This window comes from Rhinolophus hipposideros, assembly GCF_964194185.1.
Source record: "Rhinolophus hipposideros genome assembly, chromosome: 4".
In the NCBI taxonomy this organism is placed as follows: domain Eukaryota; kingdom Metazoa; phylum Chordata; class Mammalia; order Chiroptera; family Rhinolophidae; genus Rhinolophus; species Rhinolophus hipposideros.
This window is the reverse complement of record NC_138050.1, coordinates 99,237,135-99,255,283: the sequence shown is the minus strand read 5'-3', so window position 1 is coordinate 99,255,283 and position 18,149 is coordinate 99,237,135. Positions and strand designations below refer to the sequence as shown.

Here is an 18,149-nt window from a genome sequence, read left to right as displayed (position 1 = left end):
GATAACCAGTGGTGAGATGATGAACCAGCTTCCTGGGGGGGAGGGGGGCAATTTATGTTTGCCAATTTCCGTGGTGTAAATACTTCCTCCATGTTTTCAAGCTACCAAGCTATTTTCAAGATTAAGAGTCTGCTTCCAAAATTCCTGAATGTTTAACAATCAACTCTCAAATTGGTACAATCTGGCTCCAGCATGCTACCAGCCTGATTAAGCCTTCAACTCCCCAGGGAGAATTTAAACAGTTACCTAACTTAAGACCTTTCAGAAATGAGGCAATAGAAATGTGGATAAGGCAAGAGAAAGACAAAAGAAAAGGGAAAAGGATATTGAGGACACAGATGAGATGTATCATATTATCTCTGGGAAATGCGGAAGCCTGCAGTTATCCAATTACCAATTGACAGGGCTCTTCTTAAACCACAAATTCGGTTTGAGCGAAGAATTCGAGAGAAGTCCACTCTCAAGTAGGATGACACTCATGGGTTCATGCAGCCACAGTACATATTGTTTAGCAATATAATCAGCAAGAAGGAATCTTAGCAATATATATTTAAAGTATAAGGAAAACAAATTCACTCTGTAATATATCAGTTATAAATTGAAATGTCAAATGCAATGAATATGTTAATCAACGGCTCTAGTTTATTGACTTCATGTGTGTGTGTGATATATATATGATAAATTGAATATATTATATATATATGTATATACATATATATATATATATATATATATATATATAACTCATGTAAAGTCAACCCATCACAATTGCAAAAGAAATAAATTGAATTGTAATTTTATTCACAGGCAGTATTGCCTGTTCTTTAAGAGCATAAAATTTGAAGTGGTCAAATCTAGGTTCGAATCTGTGTTCCACTTTGTATGTGGTCTTGGCAAGCAGCATGTTCTTTCTAAGACTCACTTTCCAATCATAATATAAAGATAATACCATCATACCTTACAAAGTTTTTGTAAGAATGAATGCATTCATGCCTGGCACAAAGTAAATACTCAGTCAACAAATAAAAACACAGAGAAAAAGTTAAAAACTTAGAATTCATGTAATATTGGACTACAGAATTCTTTAATGCTTGTATGGAAACAAAGCCAAATTAAAATGAAGAAATGTTACCCAAACACTGACTATTAAATAATGACCTAACAAGTTATGTAATTCAGCATCTATTCTAGTGTTAAAATGGGAGGTTTGTTTATAATCCTGTTTGGAAGTTTTGTTGGGCCCAAAAAAGGAATTGAAAAAACGGTATGTGCCTAAAGCTGTCAGCTTGAGGAAACACAGGAAATCAGTGCTAGGACAATTGTCAGCAGGGGATTATCATGTTCAGCCTTACTCAAAAGACAAATTAGAACAGGACCAAAAAACACACAGCAAAATACACATACTCGTTAGTCTGAGTCCTGAGAAAAATAGAGAGCAAGTCAATTTTGGAGCTGCCTTTCTTAGTTTTTCTGTATGCAGTGCTCTTTTGTCTCTCCATATAGCATTCTAGGAATATTTCTCTTCTTATTTTCTGTTTCCTTACAAGTTCAGACTACAGGTCCCATCTCTGACCTGTTTCCTTGAGTAGTTCTACCCACTCATTCATTTATTTAACTAACTAACATTTGTTGAGCACCCAGAATTGCCACGATAAAGAAACAAATAGATACTGGTACAGACCCAGGGAACTTACAGTCAGGTAGAGTTATAACCAAATAAATTACGTTGCAGTGTAGTGAAGAAAGTGATGAAAGCGTGATTAAAGGATCAGAGGATAGCACAGAATAACTTAACTCTATCTTTGGAAGGGGTTCCAAAATGAATTAATACCTGAACCTGGTTTTTAAGAAAGGTGGGTGCGGGGTAGGGACTCCTGACAAATCAAATACATGAGATTGGTCTCGCTTCTTACCAAAATTCCTGTAAAAAAAGTGATAAAGTATCAAAGAAGATACAAGGACCTAAGGTAGAAAACCCACAAGGGCAAAGAGAACTGGAGACAAGACAATAGCAGGATGGCAACAACACTTTAAAGGATGGAAAATAGGTGGATGGGTGGTAACTGAGTTTGTGACTGGAGACAGCTACAATCCATTTCTCCAGATGGGGAAGCCAACAAGATGCAAGCTGCTTTACTCTGCAGAAGCCCATCACACATCAGGACTTGAAGACCCCATGTACCTTTGAAGGCTGCAGTGTGCGGTGGCACTGAAAATTGGAAGATTAATTCAAAGTCTATATAGAGGCCATGGAGACTTCCAGGTATTTCTCCTCCATCTTATGAACCTGGGTAGCTGGCTCACCACTACCCTTACAAAAGACAGGAACTGTAATGGAGATTTGCATAGTTTAGGGCAGGAGTAAGACCACATAACCAACAAGAAGGTAAAGTGAAAGTCTGCATCCATATTTGTACCCCTTGAACAGAAGGTTCAAGGGGTACAAATATGTACCCCTTGTTGACAAGCCCTGCTTTTATGTAGAAAAGTTTTCAGTCTACTTTCTAACACCTTATTCTTAAATATGAAAAGCTTCTTGTATAAAAGATGAAAATCAAAACAAATGAACAGAAAAAATAGAGATGAAACAGAAAGCAGAAAACATTTTACAAAATCATGACTGATACTCTCAGAAAGGTAATAGAAAATATTATAATCATAAAAAAACAGGATAGTATTTTAACACAGGAACCTTCAAAGAATAAGAAAGACCTCTTGGAAATTAAAAAAAAATGGTAGCAGAAATAAATTCAATAGAAAGGGTAGGACATTAGGGAATTCTCACACACACACAAAAAACAAAAGCATTAAAAATAGAAAAGATAAAGTTTTATCTGATTAATAAGAATTCCAGAAAGGAAAAATAAAAGGGCAGGAAATGACCCAAAAAGTAATTAAGAAACTTTCAATGAACTAAAGAACAGGTGTTCAATATAGCAAATGGAAAACACACACACCCAAAAGCATATCCAGATAACGTTTTAGAAACTCATGCGTAAAGAGATAATGCTGAAAACTTCCAAGTTGGGGAAAGTGGGCAACAGGCTGTATGAAATGTATTAAAATTCTAATGGCACAGTGCTTCTCAGCAGCAGCATTGGAAGCTAGAGGGAAAATTATTTCCAACCCAGAATTTATACCCAGCCAAGCTATTAATCCAGCATAAGAGTAAACTTAAAACATTATTGAACATACAAATCTCAAAAAACTTACATTCTTTCTCAGGAAGCTACTGCATGATGTGCTCTCACCAAAAGGAGTGAGTAAACTAAGAAAGAGGAAGACATGGGTGGTGGAAAGAATGGTTTTTACCTGAGGGAGAGGCAAAGGTGATTCCTGGTATGATGGTGATACAATATTCTAGGATGACAGCTGTGCACCAGGCCTGAAAACAACCACTCAGAGCTAAGTGGAAAGACACAGAGCTCCCACTCTGTCCATATCATAAGAATGGATATGTTGAATTTAAGAAAAAGGAGCTGGCAATATGATAGGCTGACAATATTGAAAGGAGTTCACAGCTCTGTTAGAGAAATTGGGGAACAATTAGTGACAGATATATAAAGTAGAGCTAAGAATTTATTTAAAATGTATATTAGTGGTACATTGATCAGTGGGGAAAACGAAAAATTATAGTAATAGTATACAATAGTATATATAACTATATACTAGTAATATATATATATTAGAATTAGAAATATATAGTGACACATTACTACATATAGTAATATATATTACTATACATGTATAATAATAATAAACATTATTGATTTAGCCAAAGTTTATGACAGCACTCTATTAGGAGGATAAGGGGAAGGAAATGTGTGTTCAAAGTGAGAGAGACAAAATAATTCTCATCTTTCAAAGTAGGAAGTCAGTAGATAATATATGAAATTTAGAAATAAAGATAATATTAAAATGTTAGTTTAAAATATGAAGGTTTATAGCAGAAAACCTAGTGAGCAGAGTGAAAGTGGTTACCTTTAGGGAAAAAGAACTGAGGGCAGAGTTGGTAGAGCATGGGGTTGATGCTTTTGTTAATATGTCTCGTAGTACTACTTGACTTATTAAACCATTTACATTTGTTACGTTGACAAAAATTAAAAATAAGTAGAAATTCGGGAGTCGGCTCATGAGTTTCTGAGACCCAAAAGTTGAAAGTGTCTTCGCGCCCCGGGGACTGCGTCTGGTGTCTGGGCTGTGGTAACCATGCCACAAAATGAACATGTTGAGTTCCACTATAAGCGCTATGGATATCGTTTGGGTTACCATGAGAAAAAGAGAAAGAAGGAAGGTGGAGAGGCTCATGAACATTCAAAGAAGGCAAAAAAGATGATTGGTCTCAAAGCTCAACTCTGCTATAAACAGCGTCAGGTTGAGAAAATGCAGATGAAAAAGACTATCGAGATGCATGAAAAGAGAAACGCCAAACAAAAGAATCATGAAAAGATTCCACAAGGAGCAGTACCTGCATATCTACTGGACAGAGAGGGACAGTCCAGAGCTAAAGTACTTTCCAATATGATTAAACAAAAACGAAAAGAAAAAGCGGGAAAATGGGAAATCCCTCTGCCCAGAGTTTGTGCTGAGGAAGAAACAGAGGTATTAAAAGTTATTCGAACAGGAAAGAGAAAGAAGAAAGTGTGGAAGAGGATGGTTACTAAAGTCTGTCATATTGGAGATGGCTTTACTCGAAAACCACCTACATATGAAAGATTCATTAGGCCAATGGGCTTACGTTTCAAGAAGGCATATGTAACACATTCTGAACTGAAAGCCACCTTTTGCCTGCCAATCCTTGGTGTAAAAAAGAATCCTTCATCCCCACTTTATACAACTTTGGGTGTTATTACCAAAGGTATGGTCATTGAGGTGAACGTGAGCGAGTTGAGCCTTGTGACACAAGGAGGCAAGGTTATTTGGGGAAAATATGCCCAGGTTACCAACAGTCCTGAAAATGAGGGATGCATAAATGCAGTCGTACTGGTTTGACAGCAGTTTCATACAAGTAACTCCTTATAATTATTGAAGACTACACACCAACCAAGAAATCCACTTTTACTGTGATGTTTCTGAGTACTACCGAACAGCTTACATGTCTGCAGACAAGAGAACTATTTATTCTATTGTAAAGAACATTAAAATGGCCCAGTTTTACAAAAAAATAAATAAGTAGGAATTCATCAGGTGGACAAGAAGAATGAGTAGGCATGAAACAGAGATTAACTTGTCTTTGGGTCCTCAACACTTAAAAAAATGCATATTTTTAATAGAACAGAATAAACTGGTTAATTTTCCCTATTTCACTTCAAAATGACTCAAGGGTTCCAGTTCTGAATAAGATGGAGTAAGCATACTCTACTCTCTCCCACCTAATTCAGCAATAAAGCCTGGTCTGAACGATGGAGGAGCTATTTGAGGTCTCTGAAAAATAAAGGGTAGAAGATGGATTGAGGAAGAACGTCAGAATTTGTACTGTGAGTTTCCTTTTTTCCTCCAGAATCTCCTGGCCTTGACTCAAGTCAGCCTGAAAATGGGTATGGGTACTCTCAGCAAACTAAAAATAGAACTTCCTCTGTTGAAAAAGGGGCATCAGCAAAAGCCCTACAGGTAGTAAAAGGCTAGTACTTTTCCCCAAAGGCTGGGAATAAAGAAAAGATGACCATGCCTACCACTCTTATTCAACATCAAACTGGAAATCCTAGCCTTACAACAAAAAAATAAATAAGAGGCATACAGATTGGAAAGGAAAAAATAAAATTGTCCCTCTTTGCAGAAAACATAACTGCCTACCTAGAAAATCCACCAAATCTACCAAAAAACAAACAAAAACCCAGACTCTTTCAACTAATAAGTGAGTTTAGCAAGGTCAAATGTCAATCATATTTTCATATACTGGTAATTAATAACTAAAATTTTAAATATATGTATACCATTTATAAACTGCTCCCCCCAAAAATGAAATACATAAGTGAAAATCTAATAAGACTTGTACAGGATATGTATGCTGAAAATTACAAAACGCTCATGAAAGGAATCGAAGACCTAAATAAAAGGAGAGATATACTGAGTGAATGGATTGGAAGAGTCCACATAATAAAGATGTCAGTTCCCTCTGAATTAACGTATAAATTCAACTCAATTGCAAACAAAATCCCAACAGGATTTTTTTTTTTATAGCTGTAGACAAGCTGATTTTGAAATTTATATGGGAAGACAAAGAAACTAAAATAGCTGAAACAATTTTTTTAAAGAAGAATAAAGTTAGAGAAATCATACTACCCATTTTTAAGATTTACTGTAAAGTTACAATAATCAAAACGGTGTGGTGTTGGCAAAAGTATAAACACATAAATCAATAGAACAGAATAGTGTTCAGAAATAGACCCAGTGAAGTCCTAGCCATAGCAATCAGACAAGAAAAAAAATAAAAAGTATCCAAATTGGAAAACCATAAGTATAACTGTCATTTACAGATAGCATGATACTAAAAACTATTCGTACTGATAAATGAATTCAGTAAAGTAGCAGGATACAAAATTAATATTCAGAGATTGGTTGCTTTTTTATGCACTAATGATGAACTATCAGAAAGAGAAATTAAGAAAAAAATCCTATTTACAATTGCATCAAAGAATAAAATTCAACCAAAGGAGGTAAAAGACCTACACTTGGAAAATCACAAGACATTGAAGAAAGAAATTGAAGAAGATATAAATAAATGAAACCATATACTGTGCACATGGATAGGAAGAATTAACATCATTAAAATGCCCCTACTACCCAAAGCAATCTGTACATTCAGTGCAATTCCTATCAAATGGCATTTTTCACAGAACTAGAACAAATAATCCAAAAATCTGTATGGAACCACAAGAGACTCAGAATAGCCAAAATAATCTTGAGAAAGAACAAAGTTGGAGGTATCACGCTACCTGATATCAAACTATACTACAAGGCTGTAGTAACCCAAACAGCATAGTGCTGGCATAAATACAGATACATAGATCAGTGGAATAGAATAGAGAGCCCAGAAATAAACCCACACCTACGTGGTCAATTAATTTATGACAAAGGAGGCAAGAATATACAATGGGGTAAAGATAGTCTGTTCAATAAATGATTTGGGGGAAACTGGACAGATACATGCAAAAAAATGAAACTAGGCCACCTTCTTACACCACATGCAAAAATAAACTCAAAATGGATTGAATAGTTATATGTAAGACCCAAAACTATAAAACTCCTAGAAGAAAACATAGTCTGTAAACTCTCTGACATTGCTCTTAATAATACTTTTTCTGATATATCTCCTCGGGCAAAGGAAACAAAAGAAAAAATTAAACTAAAAAGTTTTGCACATCGAAGGAAAGCATCAACAAAATGAAAAGACAGCCTACTGAATGGGAGAAGATATTCACCAATGATACATCCGATAAGGGGTTAATATCCAAAATTTATTAAAACATTCACACAACACCGAAAAAAAAAAAATCAAATTTTAGAAAATGGGCAGAGGACCTGAATAGACATTTTTACAAAGAGGACATACAGATGGCCAACAGACATATGAAAAGATGCTCGACATCACTCATCATCAGAGAAATGCAAATGAAAACCATAATGAGGTATCACCTACCACTTGTCAGAATGGCTGTCATCAATAAATCAACAAACAAGTGTTGACGAGGATGTGGAAAAAAGGGATCCCTTGTGCACTGTTGGTGGGATTGCAAATTGGTGCAGCCACTATGGAAAACAGTTGGGAGATTCCTCAAAAAGTTAAAAATAGAAGTACCTTATGATTCAGCAATTCCACTTCTGGGTATTTATCTGAAGAAATCCAAAACACTTCGAAAAGATACATGCACCCCTCTGTTCATTGCAGCATTATTTTAGTTAAGACAAACTTAGCTAAAGTTTGGAGAGTGGTGCAATAAGGGTCACCAGAATAGGCCAAACTAAGCTGTGTGAAGGCCCAGTGAGGTCTTTGGATTCCTTATGTCTGGGAACTGCTGACAATCGCTGAATAGGAAAATTATAATAGTGAAGGCTATATTAGAAAGATGGACTTGGTAGTGATGTTCATTTTGGAAAAGAACCCTGAGTGCAGCAGGGCAACTTGTGAGGCTGAGGTGATGGCCAGGTATGATGGAGGAAGGCTGAATATGGGACATGAAAGCAGACATTACGGCCGTTTCTAGTTTGGATATCGGGCAAAATGGCATATCATTGAAGGAATCAAGAAAGTTGGAGAGGTGATAGGGTTTAGGCATTTTGAATATGCGAATTTGTGGGAATGGTGAGATATTGAACTCAAACTTTAAGCCAGTGAGAAAGTCACAATGATCTTAACATGGAGGTTTTACTTAAAACAATGAAAGTGGTTAGGTGCTAAGGAGAATAAAGAGATCACGCAAAATGACCAGGACAAGTAAGCTATGCTTTTAGAAAGAGAGATAGTCAGATGTTTCAGAACTCTTTTGTAATAAGGAATCCATGTTCAAGCTGTTGGGTGACACTGTATAATTCAGTAGTCTCTTCGAGATGAAATTACAATTATTACAGTAAATAATCTGCTTTTGAGAAGTCCCACCTAAAGAAACCTCTTTAACCTGTTTAACCGAACAGTTCCCAAGTGTTTTCAAATTCTTTTTAATATTCCAGCAAGTACTTCCAAGTGACAGCTAAGGACCTTTCTTATAGGGTAGGGCTGACTAGGGGCCCTACCCCAGGAAGGCATGATAATCTGATAAATATTATCAGATTTATTTGGTTCAGTCTTAACACAACATTCATGAAACATGACGCTTACCAATGCAACATGATGATAATTAGGCCAATGGTAATATATCACCTCCATTAATGTTACCTTCCCTTTAATTCCTAAAGTGAATGCCTCAGAAATACAGGTTTTCTAAGTACATATAAGGCAGAAATAGCCTAGTGACAGTGCTCTTATGACACTTTCCAGTCGCCAGAGTTCTCAATGAAATTGTCTCGTTTTCCTGGACAAAGCTCTAATGGCATTACAGTGGGTGTTTCCTCCCAGCAAAAAGCACTTACGAATAATAGGTAACTTTCATTGTTTTCTTTCTTTTAGATGTTTCTGTTTTAAGAGGCGAGTACAAGGCTGATAAAGGCCATGCCTTTCACATTGCGGGTCTGGGGTGAGGGGGGTGAGTAATCCTTTCCATAAAGAACAACACCTATAGAGCCCTAGCAGGAAAATCTAAAACTTACCCTGGTTTTGTACAAGCAGAAGGGGAAAGTGTTGTACTTGTGATGAGTCATCGGTACCTCAACCAGTCTGCCATTATATTTACATATAAGTCAGCACCCAGGAAGAGAAACCCTGACAAAATGTCAGAAACAATTTCATGTGTTCTAAGTCTGGTTTGAATTAACCCATAGCGCATCCGACAAATATAGGACTATTTCACGGCAATACATGGTAGCTGTTATCGTTACTATGGCTCTCTTGATGCTAAAATACAATATTGTTTCCTATTCTGTACCCATAACAACTCATACATTTAAAAATAAGCTGCACATCTCTCTGGTTTGATGGTAGGGGTTAGCCTCTGCACTGCTCTCAAGGTACACATTTTAAGAAATGTTATCTATGTATTGCTTTTCAAAGTTGTAATAGTATGTCGTTTGCTCAAAAGATGGCGTTAATCAAATGAATGCTAGTGTCATTCATTGCATTACAATTTTAACACAGTGTTTTCTTAAAACTCGTATACATTTTTTGGCAACCTCTGTATATAACCTTTCTAAAGATGCTGAAGGATTTCCTTTACAAAATAGGTCTTGATTCTTCCATCTCTGAGTGTTTCACTATATCTTGTAATCTTCGGTAAATTTAAAAGGAGCATACGTTCACCAAGGGCAGCTGCTGATAAAAACAATAGAAAAAAGCAAAACAAAACAAAACATTCCCTCCTAAGAGCCTTAAATCTCAGCTCTACTTGCAATTCACATCCTCACATGTAGACAAATAATTTAACCTTTTGTTTTCCTTCATCAAAGCCAATCACATTTTTAAAACTTTTTACTTTATTTTTCTTTCTGTACATGATTTTTTCATGAGCCATTTAAAAATTAGTTGTAGACTTGATATGGCTTTACCTCTAAACACTTCAGTATTTCATTAGAAACAAAAGCACTCTCCTACATACTCGTAACCATAAAACAGACCTAAAACTCAGGAAGTTAATTAACACTGATACAGCCTTAGTGTCCAATCCACAGACCTTATTTAGTCATGCTGTTTGTCTGTCAATTTGTCCCATTGCTGGTGATGCTAACTTTGAACATTGGGTTAAGGTGTTATCTCCACTCTATTTCTCCCCTGGTAAGTTACTATTTTTTTCCCCTTAATAGTTAATACATGGGATTTGTGGGTATACATTTCGAGACAATGTAAATATCTTGTTTCTCATCAAACTTTCATCCATTAATTTTGTCACCCATTGATGACTCTTGCCTGAACCAGTTATTGCCACTGTGGTTGTCAAATGGTAATTTTTTTCTGACTCCATCATTCCTTCTACATTTATTAGCTGGCATTCCAAGCTAAGGAAGCGCACTGTTGGTTGTTTGTTTGCTTGCTTGTTTCTTATTATTAGGTTGGTGCAAAAGTAATTGCGGTTTTTGCCATTATTTTTAACCTTTTAAACTGCAATTATTTTTACACCAACCTAATAGTATGACTTCATGGATTTCTATCTTATTTAATAGGTTCTAGTCCACTGCCATTCTTATTTATTTTGATGCTCAAATTATTCCAGATTCACCCAGTGAGAGCCCCGTGAAACTACTTCCCTTGTCCTTTTGACGTGCTTCAGTCATTTTTTTGAGTACTTCCTTGCTTCATGGCACAAAAAAGTAAATCCAATTTCACTGATTTTCTATACTGGTAAAAATACTGCTTCGGGGGCAGTTTCTTTGGGTACTGCCTGTTGACGTAGGTAAACCTGTTAATACAAAAAAATCATTCTAACCTACTTTTGTTTAACCAACTCACCAAGTTAACCTACCCTCTTAAATGGATGTCCAGAGCACCTTGAATATTTGCAGCTGATCAGTTTCTAAGATGCTGTCACACTTCTGCTCCTCTCATAGAGTCTAGAATGTTCCATCATTCATAACCATGTATATTGGAGGAAAAAACGACAAAGAACTGAGATAATATAGCCACCACATACATTGAATATTTTTCTTCATTACAACAGAGAAATCATCCATTGTAATCTACCAGTCTCACTAAATATTTGGCCTGATATAGATAAATAACTTTTCACCGGGCCATGGACCAGAGCCTAAAATAACAAAATTATGGTGATTTTTTATTATTATGTTATTTGATGCTTATCTACCTATCCTGCTATACTGTGCCATTACCTTTAAATAGCTCCAGGTTTTTCTTGTTCATTTGGCTGGAATTATTATTTCTGCTGACCACACGAGGGTGTCCGTGAGCTTGGAACAGGAGTCTTTCCGATAACTTTAACAACTGCTAGAACTTCAACAATAATAGCTGTTGTCACTTGCCTATATTTATACATTATAATTAAAAAGTATAGTCAGATTAGCTAGAAGACTTAAGCTAGTGTTTTTTTCCATTAGAAGATCTTTTGACTATCAAATCAAAGGCTTTTATGGAAAGAATTTAGAATTTTAAGTGAGGTTATGTGGCACAGAGAAATTTCCTCAGGTCGAGAATTAAGAGATCCAGGTCCTCTCTAAGGTTCCACCACTAATGTGTGGCTTTGGGCAGTTACGTCATATTTGGGGCCTTAATTTCTTTATCTATGAAATGAGATAGATTATAAGATGATCCTTTAGGCCCTTCCACAAAAGGCAACGATGAAGACAGGATCTAACATTAGATATACATCTAAGAACTTCTCCATCTTTTTTATTGACTGCTTAGTATGTGCTGGCTGCTTTCAATACATTCTCTCTCAAAATCATCACCACCACCATTTCAGGTTATGTATTATCGTCCTCATTCTGAGGTTGGGCTTAAGTAATTTGCCCAATGTCACTCCCCGAACAACGGACAAAACTGAAATTTCAGCCTGTTCCCTCTAACTCAGAGTGTTTGTTTTTATTCTCCCTTACCACATGGCTTCTCTAAGGCCAAAAGAGTTTCAGTGGAGAGTGTACCCTCAGAGAAGGAAACAGATCATTCTCTGCCCAGCAGAGTTTAGAACAAATGCTTACAGGTGCCGCACAGGTAATGTAGATGGGAGACACAGGCCGGGAGGTCTGAGGTAAACAAGAAGTCCCACCCCATCTTGGAGTGCAGGCTCTACCTAGCTGTTGCCATATGAGCATATAGGCTCAGTTTGGCCTTGTCGTTTTCAAGAGAAGACTGAAATCCATATTTTTAAAGGAAATCTCACTAATTTGAAATTTTGGCAACAAATTCAGAATGTTTAAGGTTGGGGGTGGGGATGGCAGAACACTCCAGGACCCAGTGATCGCTCTTTCCTCTCACCAGGTGTGGGCAGGGTCAAGAAATGAAACCCCACTGCCTTCCAAGCTTTTCCAAGTAACTGGCCTATGTTGGTAAATTTGCTCTCTTGCTTCCCCAAACTCTTAGGTTCTCCTAATGGGATTAAACACTTAAAACAGGGATTGGCCAATTGTGCCACCTGTTTTTATATAGCCCACAAACTAAGAATTGTTTTTACATTTGTAACAGTTTATTAAAAAATCAAAAGAAGAACAATGTCTTGTGACATGAAAATTATATGAAATTCAAATTTCATTGTCCATAAATAAAGTTTTATTGGAACATAGCCATACTCTTTCATTTATGTATTGTCTGTGGCTGCCTTTGCAAGGGCAGAATTGGGTAGTTGCAGCATAGATCAGATAGCCCATAAGGCCCAAAATACTCATACTCACTATCTGGCTTTTCACAGAAAAAGTTGCTGACCTCTGGTTTACAATACAAATGCCAAAAAGATTTTTTTTTTTTTAAATCCATTCATGGACATTTAGGTCATTTTCACTTTTGGGCTATTCTGAATAATACTGCTATGAACAATTGTGTATAAATTTTTATATGGACATATGTTTTCAATTCTCTTGAATATATACGTAGGAAGGGAATGGCCAGGTCATATGGCGACTTTATGTTTAATCTTTGGGGGAACTACCAGATGGTTTTCCAAAGCAGCAACACCATTTTCTATTTCTATCAGCAATGTATGAGGGTTCCAATATCTCCACATCTTTCTTTGTCAACACTTGTTATTGTCGGTCTCTGTATTATAGCCATTATAGTGGGTGTAAAGTGGTATCTCCTTCTGGTTTTGATTTACATTTCCCTAGTAGCAATAAAAGATACTGATCTGTGATGTTCTTTCCTTGTGATATGTTTCTGGTTTGGAATCAGGTCTCAGAATTCCGGCCTCAGAATCAGTTGAAAAGTGTTGCTTCTTCTTCTAGGAGTTTGTGAAAAGAATGAACAAATTTTTCTTTAACAGTTTGGTAGAATTCATTGGTAAAAGCATCTGGGCCTGGACTTTCCTTAGTGGGTAGTTTTTAAGTTACTAACTCAATCTCTGTACTTGTTAAAGACACCCTGAGGTCTTGGGGGTACTTGATGATCTTAGGCGAGGACCTAGGAATGTCTTCCTATCACTTACACCGTCTTTCCTCAGGATTCCAAACCAAGGGAGCTATCAACTACAGAAGGGTAGCCAAACGAGACACAAAGTACCAATGTATTTGTACTCATTTATTAGTAAATTGACCGGTAAGTACCCAGTTACCCTCAGTGCAGGAGTACTAAAAATAGAGAAAGCATAAGGAGTCCAAAGCAAGCTTCTTGCTTCCTTCCCCTGGATTCTAAGCCATACCTGCAGAATCCCCAACCTGACCCCCGCTCTCGGGTATAAGCACAGAAGAGGCAGAGCGAAAAGAAAAAGGCTGGCTGGGTTCCCCTAAAGGCGATAAGCCATATACCAGTCAGCTCACTTCACCAAAATAGGAAGTACCAGGGAGCCTATTCCACGTTCAATGCAGTGACTGCACGCTTGTGAAATGTAGTCCGGTGGATGTTGTGGTCTTTGCCCAGTCAGACTGGCAATTCCTCCCTTCCAGATGCTAGGAAGGGAGATATGGCAGACAAAAGCTGAAGGAAGGAGCCAAACTTCCTCTCGTATTATAAGGAGCAAAGCTGTAGATTATGTCTTGTTTATTCTTCTGGTCCCAAACTAATGGTTCCTTTTCTTTTTTTTTTTTTTTTTTGTAACAAATGACTCACTTGTGTTTATTATGGTAAAAATCGTGGAATGGGGGCAGTCTGGCATAACTCATAAAAGGACCAACTCTGGAACCGGACAGAACAGCCTTTGTGTCCTGGTTCAACTCCATACTAGCGATGGGACTATGAGCGATTTTCTTCTCTGGGCCTCAGCTTCTTCACATTAAATGAGAATGATAATACTTAAAAGAGGAGCTATGAAGATAAATGAAATAATCCATGCACAGATCACATTTCAGTGTATGGCAAATGTTAGTGCTCAGTAAATGTTCGGTACTATTATTAGCACAGAGATCACAAGGCAATCCTGACTTATCTGAGGTTATACGTTTACTTCATGGCAGACAGTTCTGTATTTTTAGGACTCTTCCTCTCCTTAAGAAAGGGGAACTGGGGAAGAAGGAATCTGGGGGATCACTCTTTCTTAAGTGTTTTTCGAGCATGAACCTTATGATTCCTCTGCCCAACTCAGTCCCTTCCAGGAATATGAAATCTCATGCTCCGCCCCCAGGAGAAGCATTGGGCCCATTCTGACTATGGGTGGCCTCCAGGAGATGCCACTACCCTCTCTCAATGTGACACTCTCTTTCTTCCACGAGGAATAAATCATTGAGGAACTCCTCTGTGCCCTCCACTTGCCCAGGAGCTCCGAGGAAACCACAAGCTTTTTTTTCAAGGATTCAACTAAATGATACATTTCTTCCATGACAGTGGAAAGAAATGACCCTACCCAGCTCCAAGGCAATGGGGGTACAGAGGGAATGTCACGGGGATGCTGATTTCTGAGACACAGTAGCCCTGTCACCGCCCCCTTCCTTCGCCAACTCTCACCCCACCACACAGGTCCTGAAGAACATCTCATTCTATTTTTATACTCATTATTTAAATATAGAAACCCCAAAATAAAATCTCCACATCCTCTGACCCTGAGTTTTACTCCTTATAGATATTTCCTAGAAATTGTGCAATCCTTCTGTAATGATGGAAAAAAGAACCCCAGCAGTTGGCTGCAGTAGCATTTGGGCTGAGAATAGTGATAATAAAATGTCTGTAAAATCTGTAGATGGGTAAAGAAGGATCTCTGGAAGTTCCATGATAATTATATAACTTGATTATAGCATACAGTTCTATTAAATTTTACAAACATTATTACCAGTATCAATTTTAAATTTATTAGAACCAGGAGGTTTGTGAAGAATAAACTTCAAAGTAGGAAAAGTCAAATATTTATTTTATCTCATAATTCCTGTCAGTTTACAATATTAATGGTCCTCTTCTATGATCATAACAAAATCTGTTTTTAAAAATCTAGTGCCCTGTAAGTTTTAAACTCTTCCGCTAAGTGTAAACATCAGCCTCACATTTTAGACTTTCTCATAAAGCATTTCTTTATTCCTGAAGACTCTAAGTATAAACGATGTTACTTGTAACTTACGCTGTTAGTTCCCTTTAGCAGCACTCTGATCTGTGTGTTCTTATTGTTATTATGAGGGTGATCACAGTTGAATCTCCTGAGATGATAAAAAAAAAAAAAATAGCTTTTGTAGGTTTGTATGCAGAGTATTCGAAGAAACGATTATTTTCCTGTCTGCCAAATGTAGCTTCAAGCAAGAACAATTGTGCAGGACCTTTTATAGACATAGATGCAATTCCTTCTGCCATTTGAACAATGTTTACATTCAGGAAAGTTCACAGTTAGTTAAGTCTTAGACGTACTGTGAAAGGATCTTTTGTTCTCTAGAAAAACATACTTCCTCATCCTTTGAGTCACCTTGTTTTTATTCCCTTGTTTACTTTTGGGGGGGAATAATGCCCACCTCCCAAGTAATGTCAAGGGAGGAACTGTTTCAGAAATCAAGGTTGTTCTCCAGGAGGAAAGACGCCTTAGTTATTGGCAGAAAAATCAGAAATATTTTTAAAACCTGAATAAGATAAATAATGTCATCTCAAGCTTCAAAAAATTACTGGGATAGGATTGTCTCCAAGGCTAAAAAGTGGAATCTTTTTTTATCATAATTAACAGCCGATCAGACTCAGGAAATGTGAGACACTCCCTCCCCTTGGGCTACAGACACAGTCCAAAGCACCTTTCCTATTGTGTGAGGAAAGCGCCCCTCTGCTCACTGTAGGTTTTCTTAGCTCTGCACAGTCTGTGTTTTCTTCTGGGTGGGGGGATCCAAGATCACTTTCATGATGAGCTCAGGCTAAGGCCACTCAGGTCTGAATTTTCTCAGTGATATTTATTTATCAGCAAACAATGTGACTGATGACACATGTGACTTCAAACCTAATCCCTCATGCCCAGTGCTAGCACAGTAGTACCATACTCTGAACTTAACCGGACTCCCAGGAAACACTGGTTAAGTGAAAGAAGGAAATGGATGTGTAAGCTTTCAGGGTGGCAATTTCAAATAACAGTCTTTCAGATGAACATCTGGTGTGCTTGTTTCTTTAAAGGAAGTCTCGTTACTCTATGTGTTAGTGTGTTTCTATCTCCTTACCTAACTTGCATAAGTGGAAGATTACTGGTGGTTTGGGGAAGATCTATTCAAACCCTTCTTCAATCACCCTAAACCTTTGTCATCCAGAAAATGCATCCTAAAAACCTCTCATCCTCATTTATGTCCTAGGTCTTGCCACAAGCAGGGCATCAAAGTGAGTGATTTTCATGCACTGGGACATTTCCATTGTATGTACCTTTTTGTCTATAAATGCTAAACAGAGATGTGCTTTGCAGCCCACTGTTAGAAAAGGCGTGTGTTGTATGTGAGGGAGAGGGGGGCATTGAAGCCTGCCCAGCGCTGTAAAACACAGAAGTATGCGGACTTGCCTCTCTCACTCTTCGTAGCGCTCCATGTGATAGGTGGTGACGTCCCCCTTCTACAGATGAGCAAACAGCATCTCAGGGATGATGTAATATGCCCAGTGTCCTGTACCAGTATGTGACACTATCAGACACTATCAGGTCTGCAGGTCGCGCTCAAGATGGTCTGGTATGAGGCTCGTTCAGACCATATGTAAAGATTACATGCAACTAACCTTCTGAAATATATACTAGCCCTTTGATCAAGCATCCTATTCACTGCTATTCACTGCTTTATATAAATCTGGTAAATATTTAAAAAGAAAAAGTGATTGTTTTTCAGAAATAGTCCTTGCTTTCTTAAACCAAGATATGCTTTGTAAAATACCAAGTTCTGTAACTTTCAATAACACATTTACTGTTTAAAGCCAGTGTAAAAAGAATCTAATAAACCTAGTGATGTAGGGTCTGCCGGCAGTTTCTGGGTGTAGGCTGGGATTGTGTCTCGTGAAGCCGAAGAATGGAAACACCGACCAGGGAGAGGCAAAGAGTTGGAAAGGAAGATAGTTTATTAAAAGCAGGAGACAAGGTTACAGCTCCCGAACAGGAGGGGGTGCCCGAAACTGGGAAGCCCACTAGCTAAAGCAAAAGGCTTTTATTTTTATACTTTCCCTTGCCTCCTTGGGGCAGGGGGCTGGAGCCTTCTAATGGAATTCATCTATTAGGTTTGTCCTGTTTGCCCATCCTGAAGGGATTAAAGAAATAACCCATTCCTATCTACTAGATCTGCTCCTTTGTTTGGCCAAAAGGGATTTGAGATAATTTATTAACCTCAAGGCATATTCTCATGTTTTTGTCCTGGAGTGAAGGAGACATTCCAGAACCTGGAGTTTCAGGATATGGCTGCTTTTTTGTTTATTCCACCAGGGACCCTCCCCACCCCCCAAATGTTCTACCTAGTAACATGTTAACTAACCTTAACTAGCTTTTGGAATGAGATAGACTGGGATTTGAATTCCAGCTTTACAAGCAAACAGCTGTGTGACAATAGGTGCT

General features: G+C 37.6%; 2 protein-coding genes across 2 annotated transcripts in view; both read left to right on the top strand.

Moving 5' to 3' along the window:
* VWA8 (von Willebrand factor A domain containing 8) overlaps positions 1-18,149 on the top strand; it is a 298,600-nt gene that overhangs the window by 213,331 nt on the left and 67,120 nt on the right. The gene's annotated exons all lie outside the window — the stretch shown is intronic.
* LOC308496520 (ribosome biogenesis protein NSA2 homolog) lies at positions 4,210-4,992 on the top strand (the record flags this gene model as incomplete). Its single annotated transcript, XM_081045999.1, has 1 exon — positions 4,210-4,992. One exon carries the CDS (start codon positions 4,210-4,212, stop codon positions 4,990-4,992), a length of 783 nt encoding a protein of 260 aa, XP_080902125.1.